General features: G+C 37.8%; 1 protein-coding gene across 2 annotated transcripts in view; it reads right to left on the bottom strand.

Annotated features, from left to right (window-relative positions):
* SMYD1 (SET and MYND domain containing 1) overlaps positions 1-4,875 on the bottom strand; it is a 32,425-nt gene extending 27,550 nt beyond the window's left edge. Inside the window, exon 1 of one of the 2 annotated variants that reach the window (XM_026679884.2) lies at positions 4,412-4,875. In XM_026679884.2, the coding sequence (XP_026535669.1) occupies positions 4,412-4,566 (155 nt within the window). In that variant the 5' untranslated portion in view covers positions 4,567-4,875. The remainder of the gene's footprint in view (positions 1-4,411) is intronic. The other variant, XM_087945851.1, reaches the window with a different exon arrangement.
* Positions 4,876-16,638: the final 11,763 nt, after the last annotated feature.

Raw genomic sequence — 16,638 nt, 5'->3', positions numbered from 1 at the left:
ATCCTGACTTGCTCAAGATTGATTCCATGCTTCTGAGGTTGGTAAAACGAGGAGCCATATTACTGGGGGCAATATGCTGTCATTTGTAAACTGCTCAGAGAGTGCTGTAAAGCACTATGTGGTGGCATATAAGTGTAAGTGCTATTGCTATTGGTAAGCGCTGTATATGGATTACTAAAAGAAAAATAGAAGCCATTTCCCCAAACTTTAGCCTGTTCATTCTACCCTTTGCATGAAACATCCACAAGACATTTTCAGTAATTATATATCCTCCAATGTAATCTGAAAGGGAATCAGTCAGGATATTAAACAATGATTTACATTTAAATAGTTTAGTTTGTTCTAGAATGTAAGACCATAATTTCATGGCAGGGCCAAAATGAGCAAATATGGTAAATTAAATAAAAAAACCATGGCCAAGCTTGCTCTAGACTAATACAGTATTCTGGGTCCCATAACAACCAATCAACTTTCAGAAAACAGGACAAAATAGTTATAGCTATGATGATGCATAATATACTGCCGCTGTGGCCACTGCTAGATTGAACTACCATGAATTTGTCTATATATGCCTCAAAAGTCATTCAAAAAGGTACTTTGGAACATGGAGGAGCACAAGGGCAACACACCTCTTTAAAGCAGTAACTTTTCAAATTCTTCTTCAAGACCTTGAAGAATATAGCCTTGGGTTTTGTTTTGGTTTAGTTTTTTTTTCTGGTTCTAAATTGGTGACTATCATTCCATCTACTAATCACAGTTAAGGTATGCATTGTACAGGTAGTCCTTGACTTACAACTATCAGTTTAGTGACCATTCAAAATTACAACAGCGCTGGAAAAAGTGACGTACACAACTGATCCTCACACTTCTATCCATTTCAGCGTCTCCATTATCACATGATCAGACTATAGGTACTTGGCAACTGGCATGTATTTAGGATGGTTGCAGCATCCCAGGATCATGTGATCACTATTTGGGAGCAATGACAAGGAAGTAGGGAAGCAAAGACCTCTTTTTCTTCTCACCATTCATTGCTGGGCCAAAATATTGCCTTCGTAAGATTTCAGTGATGGCTGGGCAATACCAAGCAGATGCTGTAATATAAACAGGCCTAGCACTTTAAATGACATAGGAATGGTGAGGGTGACCTTGCTTTTCCTTCTACTTGTCAGATGCATGCACATATTAGATGGAAACTTTTTTCTGTCATATACATAAACATGGCTATTCTGTGGTTCCTATACAGGAGCCTGATATCTTCACAATATTATTTCAGTGTTCATAAATGCATTGCCAAAAGGATCACATCGACCCACAAACAGTTTCCAATACAGCTAATCTGAGGTGGAATTTGCTTTTGAGAATTGAAATATGATAAAGGAGGGAGGGGCAGATATTGAATTCCATCAATCATCTAAGAGTGTACTGTGCTAATTTCTCCAATTTATTGTTCTCCAGCTGTGTTGGCATGAAAGAATCAGTGTTCTCACAACTCCAGAATGTTGCTATTGGAGCTTCTGGGACTGGATCCCCAACATACCTGGAAATAAAAAAATTATAACTTCTCCAGCTGGAAAAAGTTGCTATGACTGCGTACATTTTTCTCAATGAGAAAACTGCAGATTTATCTTCTAGCTCAATTGTTTAAAGACATCTTAAATGTCTGAAATGAAATCTACTATAATCACACATGCTCTTTTCCAAGACTTAGTTGCAAGGACTTAGGAGGAATAAAAATAACAATAAAGTGCAAAATTGCATCAATTGTACTGGCAAGTCCTGGAAGTGAAACATGATTACTTATCAAAATATTTTAAATAAAGCTAAAAAATAATTGTTTTGAAGACAAATGAACAACCAGAAAATTAATGTTATACAACTGTGATGACTTTCATGCAACAATATCCTAGCAGCTGCAGTTTCAAAGTTATCTATAAAAGTTATTGCCATATACAGTGCATTAGAATAATATAGATGTGTGATAATGAAAACCTGAGTCACTGAAATCATGGCTTCAAGGCTCAGGGTCCCTGGGGTACATCTGCAATTGATGCAGCAGCCCAGCTGGATGAAGAGCCCCTGGTTTCCATTTACTCTTCAAGTCATTGTCTTGAGTCCTGGAGAATCCCAGGTTATGGACATTTTCTTCAGTTGGGAGATGACCCCATTCAGAACAACCATTTAACAAGCCAAGGTGTCTCTGGATAAACACAAATCCATTCCTGCTGGATTTCAAACATAGTTTCTTTTTGCCCTAACCTTCAGACACTAGATTTCTACATACTATTTTGCAAGACCTAAGAAATCCATTTTGTCAATTTAACTGCTCTCTGTTGCCGTCCGTAAAACAGTAATACTTGAATTCTGGCCCTCTCCACTCAAACAATTTGGTGGCATGCCTTCTGCAGTTCTTCTGAAGTCTGTAGACCAAATAATTATTGGTATATCACAAAAAAGGTAAGTTTAGCTTCTAGTAATCAATTAAAATCATAGATTCATAGGGTTGGAAGGGACCTCAGAGTATCTAATCCAACTCCATGCAGGAGCCTTCTACCATTCCACTCAAATGATTATCCAGTCCATTCCTGAAAACTTCCAGAGAGGGAGCACCCAAAAACTCTAGGAGGCAAGCAATTCCATTGATTAATTGCTCTCACTATCAGAAAATTTATCCTTACAGGATAGATTTCTCTTTGACAAGGTTTTACTTCTTAACCTTTACTTCTTGTCCTGCCCTTAGTGCCCTATAGAATAAATCAAACCCCTCTGCTTTGCGATAGTCCCTCAAGTACTGGAAGACATCTATTATGTCCCCACTAATCTTTCTCTCCAATAGGCTAGACATGCTTAGAAACCTCAACTGTTCATTGTACAATTTAGCCTTCAGACCCTCTGTCATTTTTATTGCTCTTTTCTGCACCCTTTTGAGGTCTCAGCAACTTTTGTTCTATTGTGATTACCAGAACTGGACCTAGTATTTCAGGTGTGATCTCGCCAGAGTAGTGTAAAGCAGTGCTATCATTTCTCATTGTCTTGATGCTATCTCTCACTGCATTCCTTCATTGGGCTATATGTATGAAGAAATTTTTTTCAATGAACATCCAAAGGTTTCATATCTGGAAAATAGCAGCATTGGATAGTGATGATAGTAGACGAAGCTAGGTTACCTACAAGCAGTGGTTGCAAAGCTGAGGAATTAATGTACACTGTTCCCTTTCTTCCCAGCCAAAGGGGAAAAGATCAAGGAGATTCGGGAGGCTGAACTAAAGAGGCAAAATAGCATGTCTAAATTTAGCACTCGAGAACACCGATAAAGCCTCTACGTTAGGAGGAAAGGGGTAAAAGAAAAATTTACAGCTTTACTATATGGTGGCCTGAGTTGATGTCAAAGTCAATGTTGTTGGTCCAACATCTTTTTTCACCAGCATATGTTACCTATGAAAAATCAATCACTTCTTTAGATATTGTTAGTAATAAGATATAATATGGATATACAAAGAGTGGCATCTCTACTTCTGCTTCAGGGATACATGGCTTGTCCGGCACTGGCCACTTCCAAAAGCAGGTAAGGCAAGGCTAACATATTCCAATGTGATTACACAGGGCTCCAGGACCTACAGAAACCTGTGAACAAAGTAATCTAGCTAAACAGGCTTCCCCATTTCATAGTTCCTTATTCACTTATGGATTATAAAACAGGGGAACCAACAGAGGTGCAGCCCTACAACTAAGGTACTTTCCACCCAATTGCCTTGGCATTCATCATAAATGAAGTGACAGTCATCCAATAATTCTGGGAGATTACACCTGGGATCTTCTACAAATCTAAATTTATATTCCGATTTTTTTTAAAGGTCAGGAATTTAAACCAGCCTTTAAATTGTAGAGAAGAAAGTATTTAGAGGGAAGGCAATAGGGAATATATTTTATGATATCTTACTCTCATCATTTCATATTAACAATGTCTAAGCAATAAGTATTATCAATAAAACTGCCAGTATGAGCTTCTGACCAGACTGCACAATCACAGTTGATGGTTGATAATATCAAATACATGTACTCATATAGCACCATTAAGGTGTTAAATGTGATTCTACAAACACCCTCAACATATTATGCTGATATTGCATGTTTATGGAAAGGGGGTATTTAATCCTGAGTGATTTTTTTAAAGGTACATTATGACTTCAAGGTAGAGATGAAAAGAGGAATGTTCTATCTCATCACTGTTATAGAAAACTGTGTCTAAGAAGTCTCTTCCTCGGTACTCCTATTTTCTCATCTGTAAATTGGAGGAATCTTAACTTTTTACCTGATTAGGAGATGATGAATAGCATCTCTCTTTCACCATCTCCCTCTTGTATTCCCCACTTGCTTCCTAATAATGCACACATTAATTTTCCCTGCTTACCTGTCAAATACCACTGCAGCATAGGCTCGCTCTGCAAAAATTACATCTCCAGCCCAAAATTCTTTTGTTGCTTTCAGCCCCCTGCCTTTGCCTTCTGAATCAAACACTTCAACTGTTTCCATGCTTCCTTTTTCTATATCAGGACATCTAAGCATTTTACACAGGAAGGTTCCAAATGACTCAGATTCTATATCACTCCTGCTCTTTAAAGACTTCCCAACTTTCAGAGAACCAATCCTATAAATGGGCAGTCTTAGGACCTCCCAAATAGTACCCTTCCTCCATAAGGAACAGGAAAGCCTTTTTAAAGTTCATCAAATGCCTTTGCAGAGAGGAAAGAAAGGTTGGCAAACACACTATCAGGGTTGTCTTCATGAAACCATGAGTAAAATTCTATTACTCTTGGGAAAAATGGTCATGCAATAGTTACAAGAGTACTGTCTCCTATTGGGAAATTAATGTGTGTTCTGACAAGTATTTTTAGAAACCAGATGCTTCTGCCTGTCAGAAATCAACAGCTGAGAATCTGTTATGTGGAATGACTGGTATGCAGTGTCTATTAACACTTAATACCATCTGCTCTCCTTTTAAAAAAAATTAAACAATGATGCATTTGTTTCATATGCAATCAGAGCTATGCTAGGTTAAAATTGAAAACTAGGGACGCAAAATATTCTATGGTAGACAAGGTCATAGGTCCATATCTAAGAAATGTATAAAAATACAGTGTATGCAGAAACCAGAAAACCTTGCAGGAGTCACTTTCCAAAAGTAGCTGCTTATCACTTAGGAGAAACATTTTTAAAATGTTATTTATGTTGTAGTAAGTACTATACTACACTAAATATAATACTATTTTCTATTAAATGTAAGTAACACTGTGTGCTGAACTACTGTACTAAATGAAGTCAAATTTAGACTGATGGAAACATGTCACTTTTAGAAGAAAACTTGCAAACAAGAGCAAATCCACCAGTTCTCCAGAGCTGGTCAGAACCTGCTGAACAGGTCAGAACCTCTGACAGTGGTGGGATTCACGTTTTTTTACTACTGGTTCTGTGAGCATGTCTTGGTGGGCGTGACTTGGTGGGGGGGGTTATGTGACTGAGTGGTTGTGGCCAACTTGATGTCACTCACAGCATGGTGGGGTGGCACCTTGTTTTGAGTGACATCGGGTTATACCTGCCACCAGTCACAGAACCACCAATACCTACGCCCATCAGCTCACCCACAGAACTGGCAGAAAGGTTCAGCCAAGTCTTCTAATGTTCAACCTGGCTGCTTCTCTCTGCCACAGCATTCAACCTGGTTGCTTCTCTCCTCCTTCTTGGCCTCATACACACAGAGCAAACAGGCACACATCTCACAGCAGCAGAGGGACTCGCCCATGTACCATCTCCTTGCAGAAGGTCCCAGCGCCTTGAGATGTGTGCACACTGTGTGTATGCCAGAGAAGGAGGAGAGGACTTGGCCAAACTTTTCTGCCTCCCTTCGCAGGGGAGCTACTTGGAAGGCAGCTTCTGTGGCCTGTCCCTTTATGGTCCCCCTTCCTCCCGCGTCAAAGTAGCTTAAAGGGACAGACTACGGCAGTTGCCTTCCGAGCAGCTCCACTGCAAAGCATGCACATGGGGCAAGACAGAGAGCAATCCAATGCAACCTCTGTTTGTGTGTGTGCGTGCGTGTGTATGGGAGAGAGAGTGATCTTCAGCCACTGGCAGCGACGTGAGTGGCAGGAGCCACCTGAGCAGTGAAGCAGTGAGAGGTGGAGTACAAAGCAAGGCAGGAGTGTGTGGAGCCACCCTCTCCGTGCCCCACACCAGCTTACTTGAGCGTCCTGCCAACAGGCACTGAAGTGCTGAAGCCGGGAGAGACAGGCCAAACCCTCACACACACCCTGCCACCCAGGACATCCCTCTTCACTAATCTTTCCAGCTCCTTTTGCCGCCACCTTGTGCAGAGCAACTAAAATAGTCTGTGGGACTATGGTAAAAAAATAGTTCAGACCTTCCAACTTCTCACGAAAAAAAAAAAAAAAGATCTCATGAGGTTGGAAGGTTTGAACTATTATTTTTTTTAACCATAGTCCCACAGACTACTTTAGTTGTTCTGCACTTGGCAATGGAGAACTGGGCCTGTGCATGCACACACACACCAGGATGGCATGGACCAGGCTGAAGAGAGGCGAGCTGGACCCTTAACAGTTTCCAGGATGGCCACATGGGCTGGATTTGGCTGCATCGTGACCTGGATCCAGCCCGTGGGCCTTGAGTTTGACACTCCTGGTCTACAGAAAAAAAAGGGTGACATGATAGCACTATTCCAGTATCCGAGAGGTTGCCACAAAGAGGAGGGGGTCAACTTATTTTCCAAAGCACCAGGGGGCAGAAATGGATGGAAACTAATCAAGGAGAGAAGCAACCTGGAATTAAGGAGAAATTCTTAACAGTGAGAATTAACCAGTTGGAACACCTTGCCATAGGAAGTTGTGAGTGCTTCATTACTGGAGGTTTTTAAGAAGAGATTGAACAATCACTGTCTGAAATGCTATAGGGTCTCCTACTTGAGCAGGAGGTTGGACTAGAAGATCTTCAAAGTCCCTTCCAACTCTATTCTGATTGATTTTATAAAATTAAACAATTACCCGGGGACACACCAAAGCACTTTCTTCCATTCAATCAGAAGTTCATCTTGGTATTGTTGTTTTTTTAGCAACAGCAATAGCACTTAGACTTATAGTGCTTTACAGAAACGATCCCCAACCTTTCTGGCTCCATGGCTCGGTGGTGGCTTGGGGTGGTTTCACACACACAATCTAATCCACTTCACATACTTGTCCACCGCTTGTGCAGCCTGGTTCCCAGAGGGTTGTGGACCCCTACTTTACAGCACTCTCTGAGTGGTTTACAACATTGGCATATTTCCCCCAACTATCTAGTCCTTATTTCACCAACCTCGGAAGATTGGAAGACTGAGTCAATCTTGAGCCAGTCAGAATTAAACTCCAGGTTGTGGGCAGAATTAGCCTGCAATACTGCATTCCAATCACTGTGCCACCATGGCTCTTTTGATTCTAAATGTACTCATGTCTTGCCAAATTTCTTTCACAATTTTTTTTTTTTTTCATTCTGTACTCTTTACACCCTACCTACTTTTTCTTCTTCACATTTGTTCTTCGAATCCTAATTCTTTTTTCTCTGAGCCTAACTCTCTGTTATTGTGTGTTTCTAAGAACCTAAATTCCAGTTTAAACAGACATTAATGGTCTCAGTTTATAGCTCTGTTGGAGCGGTGCAATCTGGTAACATACTTGTGAATGCCTAGGCCATTTTGTGATTGACTATTGAGATACTGGGTTTACATTGTTCTATCCTTTCTCAAACAGCAGGTGGGGTAGCCTTTTCCTTCTTTTGATCTGGTTTCTATAACTGGTAGTGGCAGTAGGCTGCAGCAGTAACAGAGGTGGTATTTTGCAGGTTCTGACCAGTTCTGGAGAACCGGTAGTGGAAATTTTGAGTAGTTCAGAGGACCGGCAAATACCACCTCTGACTGGCCCTGCCCCCTCTATTCTCTGCCTCCCGAGTCCCAGCTGATTGGCTGGGTCTTCTTTTGTTGCCTTGCACAGGAGAACAAAGCTGGAAAGCAGGTTAATGGGGTGGGGAGGGAATGGGATTTTGCAGTATATCCTTCCCCCAGGAGTTGGGAGGGAATGGAGATTTTACAGTATCCTTCCCCTGGAGTGGGATGGGAATGGAGATTTTACATTATCCTTCCTCTGCCATGCCCACCAAGCCACACTTACAGAACCGGTAGTAAGAATCTTTGAATCCCATCACTGAACGGTAAGTACTAGTTAAATCTACAACTGCAGCAACAACCAGGCTATCCTAGTTATTTGGAACATATCCAGTGGTGATACCTTGGGTGCAATCCTAAAACAACTGGAGCACTATGTGAACACATCAGCATTGACAAATTCACTATCAGTCATTTGCAAAAGTCAGTTTTACCCAGAACAGCTTACATCCTATGATGATACCTCTAATACCACAAAATACCAATATCTATCCCCGATCCTTGGGAAGGGTTCAATAGGACAATAAAAATGCCAAATCCAGTCTGAACATCTGGCTTACTGTGAGACGAACAATTACCTATTTATTAATAATGATGTAAAAACGGTTAATAATTTGATTCTTAATAACATTTAAAAATCTTAATAATCATTAACACATTGTGGATATTGGTAAAATACTTGAACTGGTAAAATGACTATAAAATAGATTGTCAATATGAAACAATATTTCAGAACTCTGCATATTTTCTTATGTCTTTCCTGTTCTGCATTTTTTTACATCATGCTAATATCCTGATAGTCAAAATTTTTGCAAGCATAGAATGAGTTTGTAGATTATTTTCTTTCTAATTACATTACTAGTTTCCCAATCACATTACTCTAATATTAAACCATCTGCTCTGCAATACAGGTTCTGTTTGACTAAATTTAAAAAGGTCAGCATGTAGACCACAGACTTTGACTATCATCCACTGTAATCTGGTTTTATAAAGCAGTGCTGTTGAGGTAATTCCCTGTTAGGAGAATGAGCGCATACAGGGAGACGTATTTGAGAGTAGTGTTTGAATAATACACACACAGCACACAGATACACTGTACAGTAAAATAAATGTAGGTTTTTTTTAACTTTCAATAAAGGTTTAAACAAAGTTCAAAATCAGCAGTCCAAAGTCATTCACAGGTAAGTCAGTCAGTTTTCAGTCCAAGGATAATCCAATAACAAAGTCCAGTACCAAAAACAGTTCAGTATCAGACTTGCATCAAATCCATGAATACCAATCAATTAGGAGGAATGGCAATACTCTCCAACAGAAGGAAAACAGAGACTCAGACTAAGACAACCCAGGTTTCTGGCTCTATCTTATGGCCGTTTGAGAAACCACACCCAATTATACTTTTAGGATTCTCTTAAAGAGGCAGTATTAAAATGTCTACCCTGGATTATATATTGTCCAACCCAAATAGTTGTTAGGTGACTTACATTCCTAACAAGTGCCAAGTGATTACTTGTGAAATCTACAGAATTTTGTATACATAATCATAGAGTGTCAACTCTTGCAAGAATTTTGTTATAACACTTATAAATGGAAATGGACCAGATCATAATGCAAAGGAGGACTTGTTGGTACCTTTCATTTATGGAATTCCAATCCTACAGAGGTTCAGTCAGCTTCCTCTCAGTTGAGCTCCAACATGTTAGGACATTTTAATTTTATTGACTGAGTTTTATTCCTATTTCAGGAATAATATATTTGACCCAGTGGTGGGATTCAATTTTTTTTACTGCCGGTTCTGTGGGCATGGCTTGGTGGGCGTGGCAGAGGAAGGATACTGTAAAATCTCCAGTCAGAGGAGGTATTTGCCGGTTCTCCGAACTACTCAAAATTTCCACTACCGGTTCTCCAGAACTGGTCAAAACCTGCCGAATACCACCTCTGATTTGACCATGTTCTTCTTTTATTACATTAAATCAGATTCTGTAATTGTGCTTTATGTATGTCTGATAAGTTATTTTGAGTTTTTAAAGAAGAAAAATAAATGAAATCATCAGTCCTGAATTTTTATAAAAATTATTACAAAGTGTCACCTGTGCTCTGAATGTGTTACTCATCATACTGCCAATGTAAAATGGAAACAAATTTCATGCTGTGACAACTATATGCTGTAACCTACATTGCCTAGGATCTACATTTATATAAAAAAGGGATATAATCAACTAAGTCATATCTTATTTCAATTGTTTCTTCTCTGATTTTACCGACTGCCAAGTAAAAGTTTCCATTTCCTGCTGGAGTTCAATAAAACTGCCTGTTATGCTTGGTAATTAAGATTGCCCTCTACATTTTCAAATAGACCTCTCTCTAATTAATTGCATTGGATAAAACAGTGGAGAATTGGTAAATGAGGCAACTGATTCAGCATTGAAAGCTGATCTGAAATTCAATATGCATGTCTTGGGAACCAAATATTACGCTAACATTCCAGATATATTGATAAAAGCTCTTGCTATTCCCCACTGGTTAAAGAAATGTCTTCCAATGGTTTCATGTGAATTCATAGAATCCCATTCCTAAATTTACTGTTTTTGGCAACAGTATAGATATCTGCTATTGTCTTCTGACTTCCCCTCATGGGGTTATGTATAAAAGGTCCACCTGATGTTAGCCATGCCATGGATTAATTTGAAATTTCTAACTTCAATTCCAACCTTGAATGCAAGAAAACCCCTCCAGAATAATTGCTGTAAGGTTCACTATAACAATTGCAACAATATCAGAAAGGGCATAGGAAAGTAAAACTGCCTTGAAATGGAAGAAAAATTTCATCTCAGTCTCCCAGTAATGAGAGTTTATTAATCTAATAAAATATGCCAGGATTACATGAAGACAACTCAAACAAGCCCTAAAATTTAATAATATAGCCCCACCATGTGGCACAACATCAACTATTGCTGTGTTCTAAATCTGATTAAGTCATTTAAACTCACATTTTTAATAATGTTAGTTGGAAAAGGAACAGACTCCTGATTTTTTTTTGCTATCGTAGACTAACATGACTCTTTTCCTATAATGTATTTTAAAATAAATTTTAATAAGGATTATTTGATTTTACTACAGTCAAAAATAATTAATTGTAACAAATGACCACAGTAATAATGTAATTGCTAGTGCCAGTTGTGATTACTAAAACAAAACAAGAAAATTGAGTTAATTCAAATATCACTGAATGTATTGATTGCTGTTAACTACAAACTACACTTCTTAATACGTATATAATATATATATAATATCTGTAAATTTTTCCCTGTAAAGGAAATAAGATTGTTCACAGATTGATATGTATATAACTTTTTACTGGCACAACAATTTCATGGTGTTCTGTTTCCTCAGAGAATTGACCCACTTATGCTGTAGAATACAACCCACACCCCCATTGTTGGTGATTTCAAAATTCCTGTTTTGGATGTTCGATGGTCAAAAACATCAAACAGTATCTTCCATTTGATTGGAAAAAAATGAAATGGAAAAATTCTAAGATGTTTTGTACTTTTTGAAGTTTAATTTTTATGCTATATCTTCATGTAAAGTTTTTCCCCCTAATTATCCAGGTGGGGAAAGTCAAACAATTAGTTATATACTTATATCTGCAGTTCTTTGAGTAGTCATCTAAAAATCTAAATACATGAGTTATGTATGTGTGCAAGGTCCCATTCAGAATTGTCTAGACTTCACAAAATTGTTCATTATGAATCCGCTCATCTTACCACCTAACTTGGAATGAATCCCACTCAATTCCTTTCATTCCTAAGAATGACATAACAAATCAAAAGCAATGTCACCCAAGACTAAGCAAGACAGAGTATTCTATGAATTCACATAAAACCATACCAACAATTGTGGGCACGGAATAACCAATTATTCATTCTTAATACATCCATAAGTAGGAAACATTTTATCTGAATTCAATTTGTTTGCCCCTCTTTGAGAAGAGAAGATGGTCCTTCCAAAAGATGCCATTTTCTGCAAACACAAATCCAGCATAAAGTGCTAGGTAAAGGTAGAGATCATATGGCCAGTCGGCAGAACTCCTGAACTGAAAATCTTGGAGGAAAGTAGCTATCTTGTGAAATGAGTATATCAGAAAGAGCATACTTGAGAGTAAAACATGATAATTATCATGTTTCCATTTAAGAAACACTGAAGTAAAAGATAATGCCCCTGAGATGACCTTTAGAAGGCCAGAGCTATACAATGTTCCAAGCAAAACTGGTTGTACTGTCCAGGTGATAAGTAAGAGTATGAAAATCATCCAAAGGATGAAGTAATGTTTCTTTAGAAAGAAAAAGCAGGAAATATAAATAAAGCAGTACTTTATCCTTATAAACAATGAAAGTAAGAAGTTATGCAGTTCCCAACTTAAAACGATTACCCTTGATAGTAGGAGCAAAATTTGGGTGTGCCATATTTCAGTTTCAATAATCCTCTCAAATGGGGAAGAAGCTAACAAGAAGGCAGTCTCAGAAGCAGAACCTATGTGGCAATGATTCTGAGCCACCAACCAGCCCCATCATTCCTGACTTGGAGCCAGCAAATGCAGAACCCTTCTCCACCCAGCCCTGAGGAAATCTGGTAAGTTGTCTCAGGAAAGAGCAATATCGCATTGATGCATAGGCAGGTTCAGCCATACCTGATCAAAATCAGCTGTGTTTGGGCAGGGTTGGAAACTGCTGGTATTTAAGGAGGAAATTTAGCTTAGCAAAGCTACTAGAATAGCAAGTCTTGATGGTCAAATCCTTTTCCTGAAAGGATTACTTTATCATCTGATTCTTTTCCTTGCTGATCTTTTAGAAGCTTTTGGTTTTGGCAAGTTCTAATTTTATACATATGCAAAACCTTGACTGAATTTACCATCTTGAGAAACATAAACTGTTTACTGCACCATTAAATCAAATAAGAACCATCATTTGTGAGTCCAAAAGGGCAGCAGTCACGGGTTTGAATGCTTTTGCCATTAATATAGATGAAAAAAGAGAGAGGCTTCTGATGAAAAGTGGAAGCAATATTGGAAGACAGAGATGTATTACACTTTTACTGAAATGCTTTATCACTCAGCTAGAGAACAAAGAAATATCTTCTAATCAAAGAGAAAAGGAAGAGATTACTGCAGAGTATACCTTTATTAAAGTGAGCTCTAAGCTCGATCCAGGAGGGAACCCAAAATATGAAGAACCTAATATTGCAAAGGATTGAACTATTTTTGGATTATGTTATCTAAGGATTTTGACTTCTGAGAAACCAAACCTTCTTTAATTTGTCCCAGAGGGATTATGAAATCAAAATCTGAGCAATAAAGCAGAAGGAATTAAGCTCTGTATTAAGCTCCCTCAGTGGTTCAGATTAGGAAGTAGCTGTCAGGCTACTTGATAGGGCTTATTAGAATGAATATCATGGCATTTTGATTCATATAGACTACCAAAAAGCAATACATGACCAGTTCCGTGGTATTCGTTTTTAGTACTTGTCACGCCTCCCAGAACCAATTAACAACAGGTACCAAGATGCTGTTGTATTATATTGGAATGAAACTCCTTGCCTTTTCTTCTGCATACAGAGGAAGGAGGATTATTGCTCAGGCAATGTGGGTAAAATACTTTGAATCCTCAATGAAGATATAATTCTTAATTCACTAAGTATAAGAATGGGGAAGATGTACAGTACAATCAGATTTGCAAGATTGCGTTATTACAGCCAATCTCAATAAAAGTAGTTTTGACCTTCCTGTGGAGGTGATCTCATTGTCTTATCTTCACAGAGGGGCTGACAATATTAGAATGCAGTTCTTTCTTATGCTCATTCTTTTCCCATGACTTAATAGACATCTGTGGTATACTTGTCATCTTTGATGCTAGATTGCAGTTGATTCTGACATAATTACTAGTCTGGGAAATTGTAATCAAAACATACCTACAATCCAGTCAAAGGGCTTCTCCTGATGCATAGAGAGTATGTTAATTTGGCTATCATAGCTATCAAGATGTGAAAAAATGTAGTTGGACAGATCTCTACTGATCTTCACCATTGAAGATTGTAGAATGGGTAAAAATGTATAAAATAGGAATCCGTTTCAAGAGAAACAGAGATCTTCACCAAAATACTGTTCTATTATTGTTGCTCAATATGAGGAATTGGTTGTTGTCCCATAACAAGACTAAACTAACCTCTCTATACAATTTATTGCCTTCATCAACACATACAGTTTCTATTCATGATGTCTCTTCTGCTATGGCTGGCTGAGCTAGTTGGCAAGAACGTTGTCACCTTCAGGCTTGTGGATTGCTGGGATAAAGATAAAGTTGATGGAAACGTTAATGCTAAATTTGTAATGTAAAGTGCATAAGAGGATTCTGTTGGATCCCCTTCTTTAGTTATACTAAGGATTTCTCCAATCAGAATTGAATATATTGGCCACAGACACAGCTCTTTGAAGGCCCAGAGTTCCTTCTAAATTATGAAAAGCTTAAGTCTACTGATGCCTCACAATTTTTTTAGAAAAAAGTTATTAAAAATCACAGACAATTATACAGATTACTGACAAATCCAGAAAAAAATAAATTCCGCTCTATCATTTTGTAGATATTGTCAACGTAGTTAATAGGTTATCTAGTAATTTTTAAGAATACTATGTAAACTACATTAAATTTTTACTACTGTATCATGAGTTTATAACAAAGGAAAGTTGTTTTTTCAGTTTGCTGAATAGTATTTGAATATAAAATTTAAAGATGTTTATCCTTCCAAAGGGCCACTGTTTATCACAAAAGTATGAACATATTCTAATTACCCCAATTCTTTCACCAAAAATATTACATTGATTTTTAAACATTTCTTTGGCATACCGGTAATATTTTTCTTCTGTTCAATCATGTGCAGTTCTCAGAGAAATAAATCCCTGCAGTTTTCTTGGCAAGGTTTTTCAGAATTGGTTTGCCATTTTCTTCTTCCTATGGTTAAGAGAAAGTGATGGCCCAAGGTAATCCAGCTGGCTTTGTGCCTAAACATTAGAACTTGTGGTCTCCCAATTTCTAGCCAGGTGCCTTCACCAGTAACCAAACTGGCTCTCATAATATATATAACATATTATATCGTGTCATGCTTTGTTGCATTGCATTACATTATATATTCTTTTAAACGTGTTCACTTTATTTTGGAGATTTAAACTGCGCCAAATAGAAGCTCAAGTCTTTTCCATAAATCTGGTGGTAATATTAAGGAAGTAAACAGGAATACCTCCAATGAGATATAAAATAGCCAATGGCAGAAAAATTCTGTAATAAAAACCAGAAACAAGGATAGCTTGGCCTCTTACCCAAGATTATTATCTTGTAGAAGGAAAGATGGCTCACACATGTAAATTTACAGGAAGTATATTGGTATATATTGGTTCCCTACACACATCATTTCGTAGTAAAATGTAGACATTAATCAACTGTGTATCATATTATTTCATTTCTCAACAGCCCCAAGAGTTTTTTATTTCATTTCTCTGCCTCCAATATATCTTTCCCAGTTTTCCTTCCATTTCTGTATTTATCTTTATTTATAGATCACCCATGCTGAACTATCTCGTCATTTAGCAAGTTCTGCTTCTATAATGCCTCAGCCTCTAAATCAGGGCTGTCAAACTCGCGCCCCCCGGGCTGGAGGCATTACATGCTGGCCACACCCCCACCTGGTTTAGCAAAGAGGAAAAAAGTCCCAATACGTCACATGAAACTGCCATGACGATGCAAGTTTGACACTCCTGCTCTAAATGAATGATGCGAATTCTTCCCTTGTAGTGTATATGAAAATGGCTGATACTTTTCTTTCATTGCCAAGCTATACTGCAGGAAGTTATATACCCAATTTCTTCCTTTATAAAAGTCAAAATTCACATAATTCTCCCGAATGCTGGGCCATGGAATGACAATGATCTTCAAAAGAGCCCTTTACATGCATAGTATCTCTGCTCTTCTGGATTTAGACACCTTGCAATCCTTTTTTAAAGTGATTTATTAAAGTTTATTATAATATAAAATGAAATTGAAATATAAAAATTAAGAAAAAAGGGGATTTGCCAATTGTAAGAAAAAGAAAGAAAAGAAAAAATGAAAAGCTGACTCTGCCTCTTTCCATACTAATACTAATACAGTTATAGATAATGTAAGATTGAAATTATAATTATTAGTATAATTATTACAATTCTATAATTTACACAATTCTAAATTTAGTACATTTTTACTAAAATTCTAAATACCATTTTCCCCATATAGAGCATAATAAACCAGAAGCAACATCTCAATAGAAACAGGACCAAATACATTTTATTTTTTTGAAACAATTTACATCACAATCTTAACCAATCCATTTTTCTTTATTTTTTTCCCTTATTGTGAAAAGTGTGTGTGTGTGTGTGTGTGTGTGTGTGTGTGTGTGTGTGTATCGGCTTTGTTCAGGTATTTTCCCACGTCATTATAGTTGTGCTTTTAAAGTTGTAGCAACGTTTCGGCAGAATCTCATCTGCCATCATCAGGCTTCTGTACTATGTTCGTCTGTGAGTCAGACTTTTACAGTTGTTTCAGTTTTAAATTTGGGGCTAGCCTACTGCTGTGCCA

Source organism: Notechis scutatus, chromosome Z (assembly GCF_049901735.1).
Source record: "Notechis scutatus isolate UNSWTSFEM ecotype Mainland chromosome Z, rNotScu1.2, whole genome shotgun sequence".
Classification (NCBI taxonomy): domain Eukaryota; kingdom Metazoa; phylum Chordata; class Lepidosauria; order Squamata; family Elapidae; genus Notechis; species Notechis scutatus.
The sequence above is the reverse complement of the archived record's forward strand: the minus strand, read 5'-3'. Positions and strand labels throughout refer to the sequence as shown.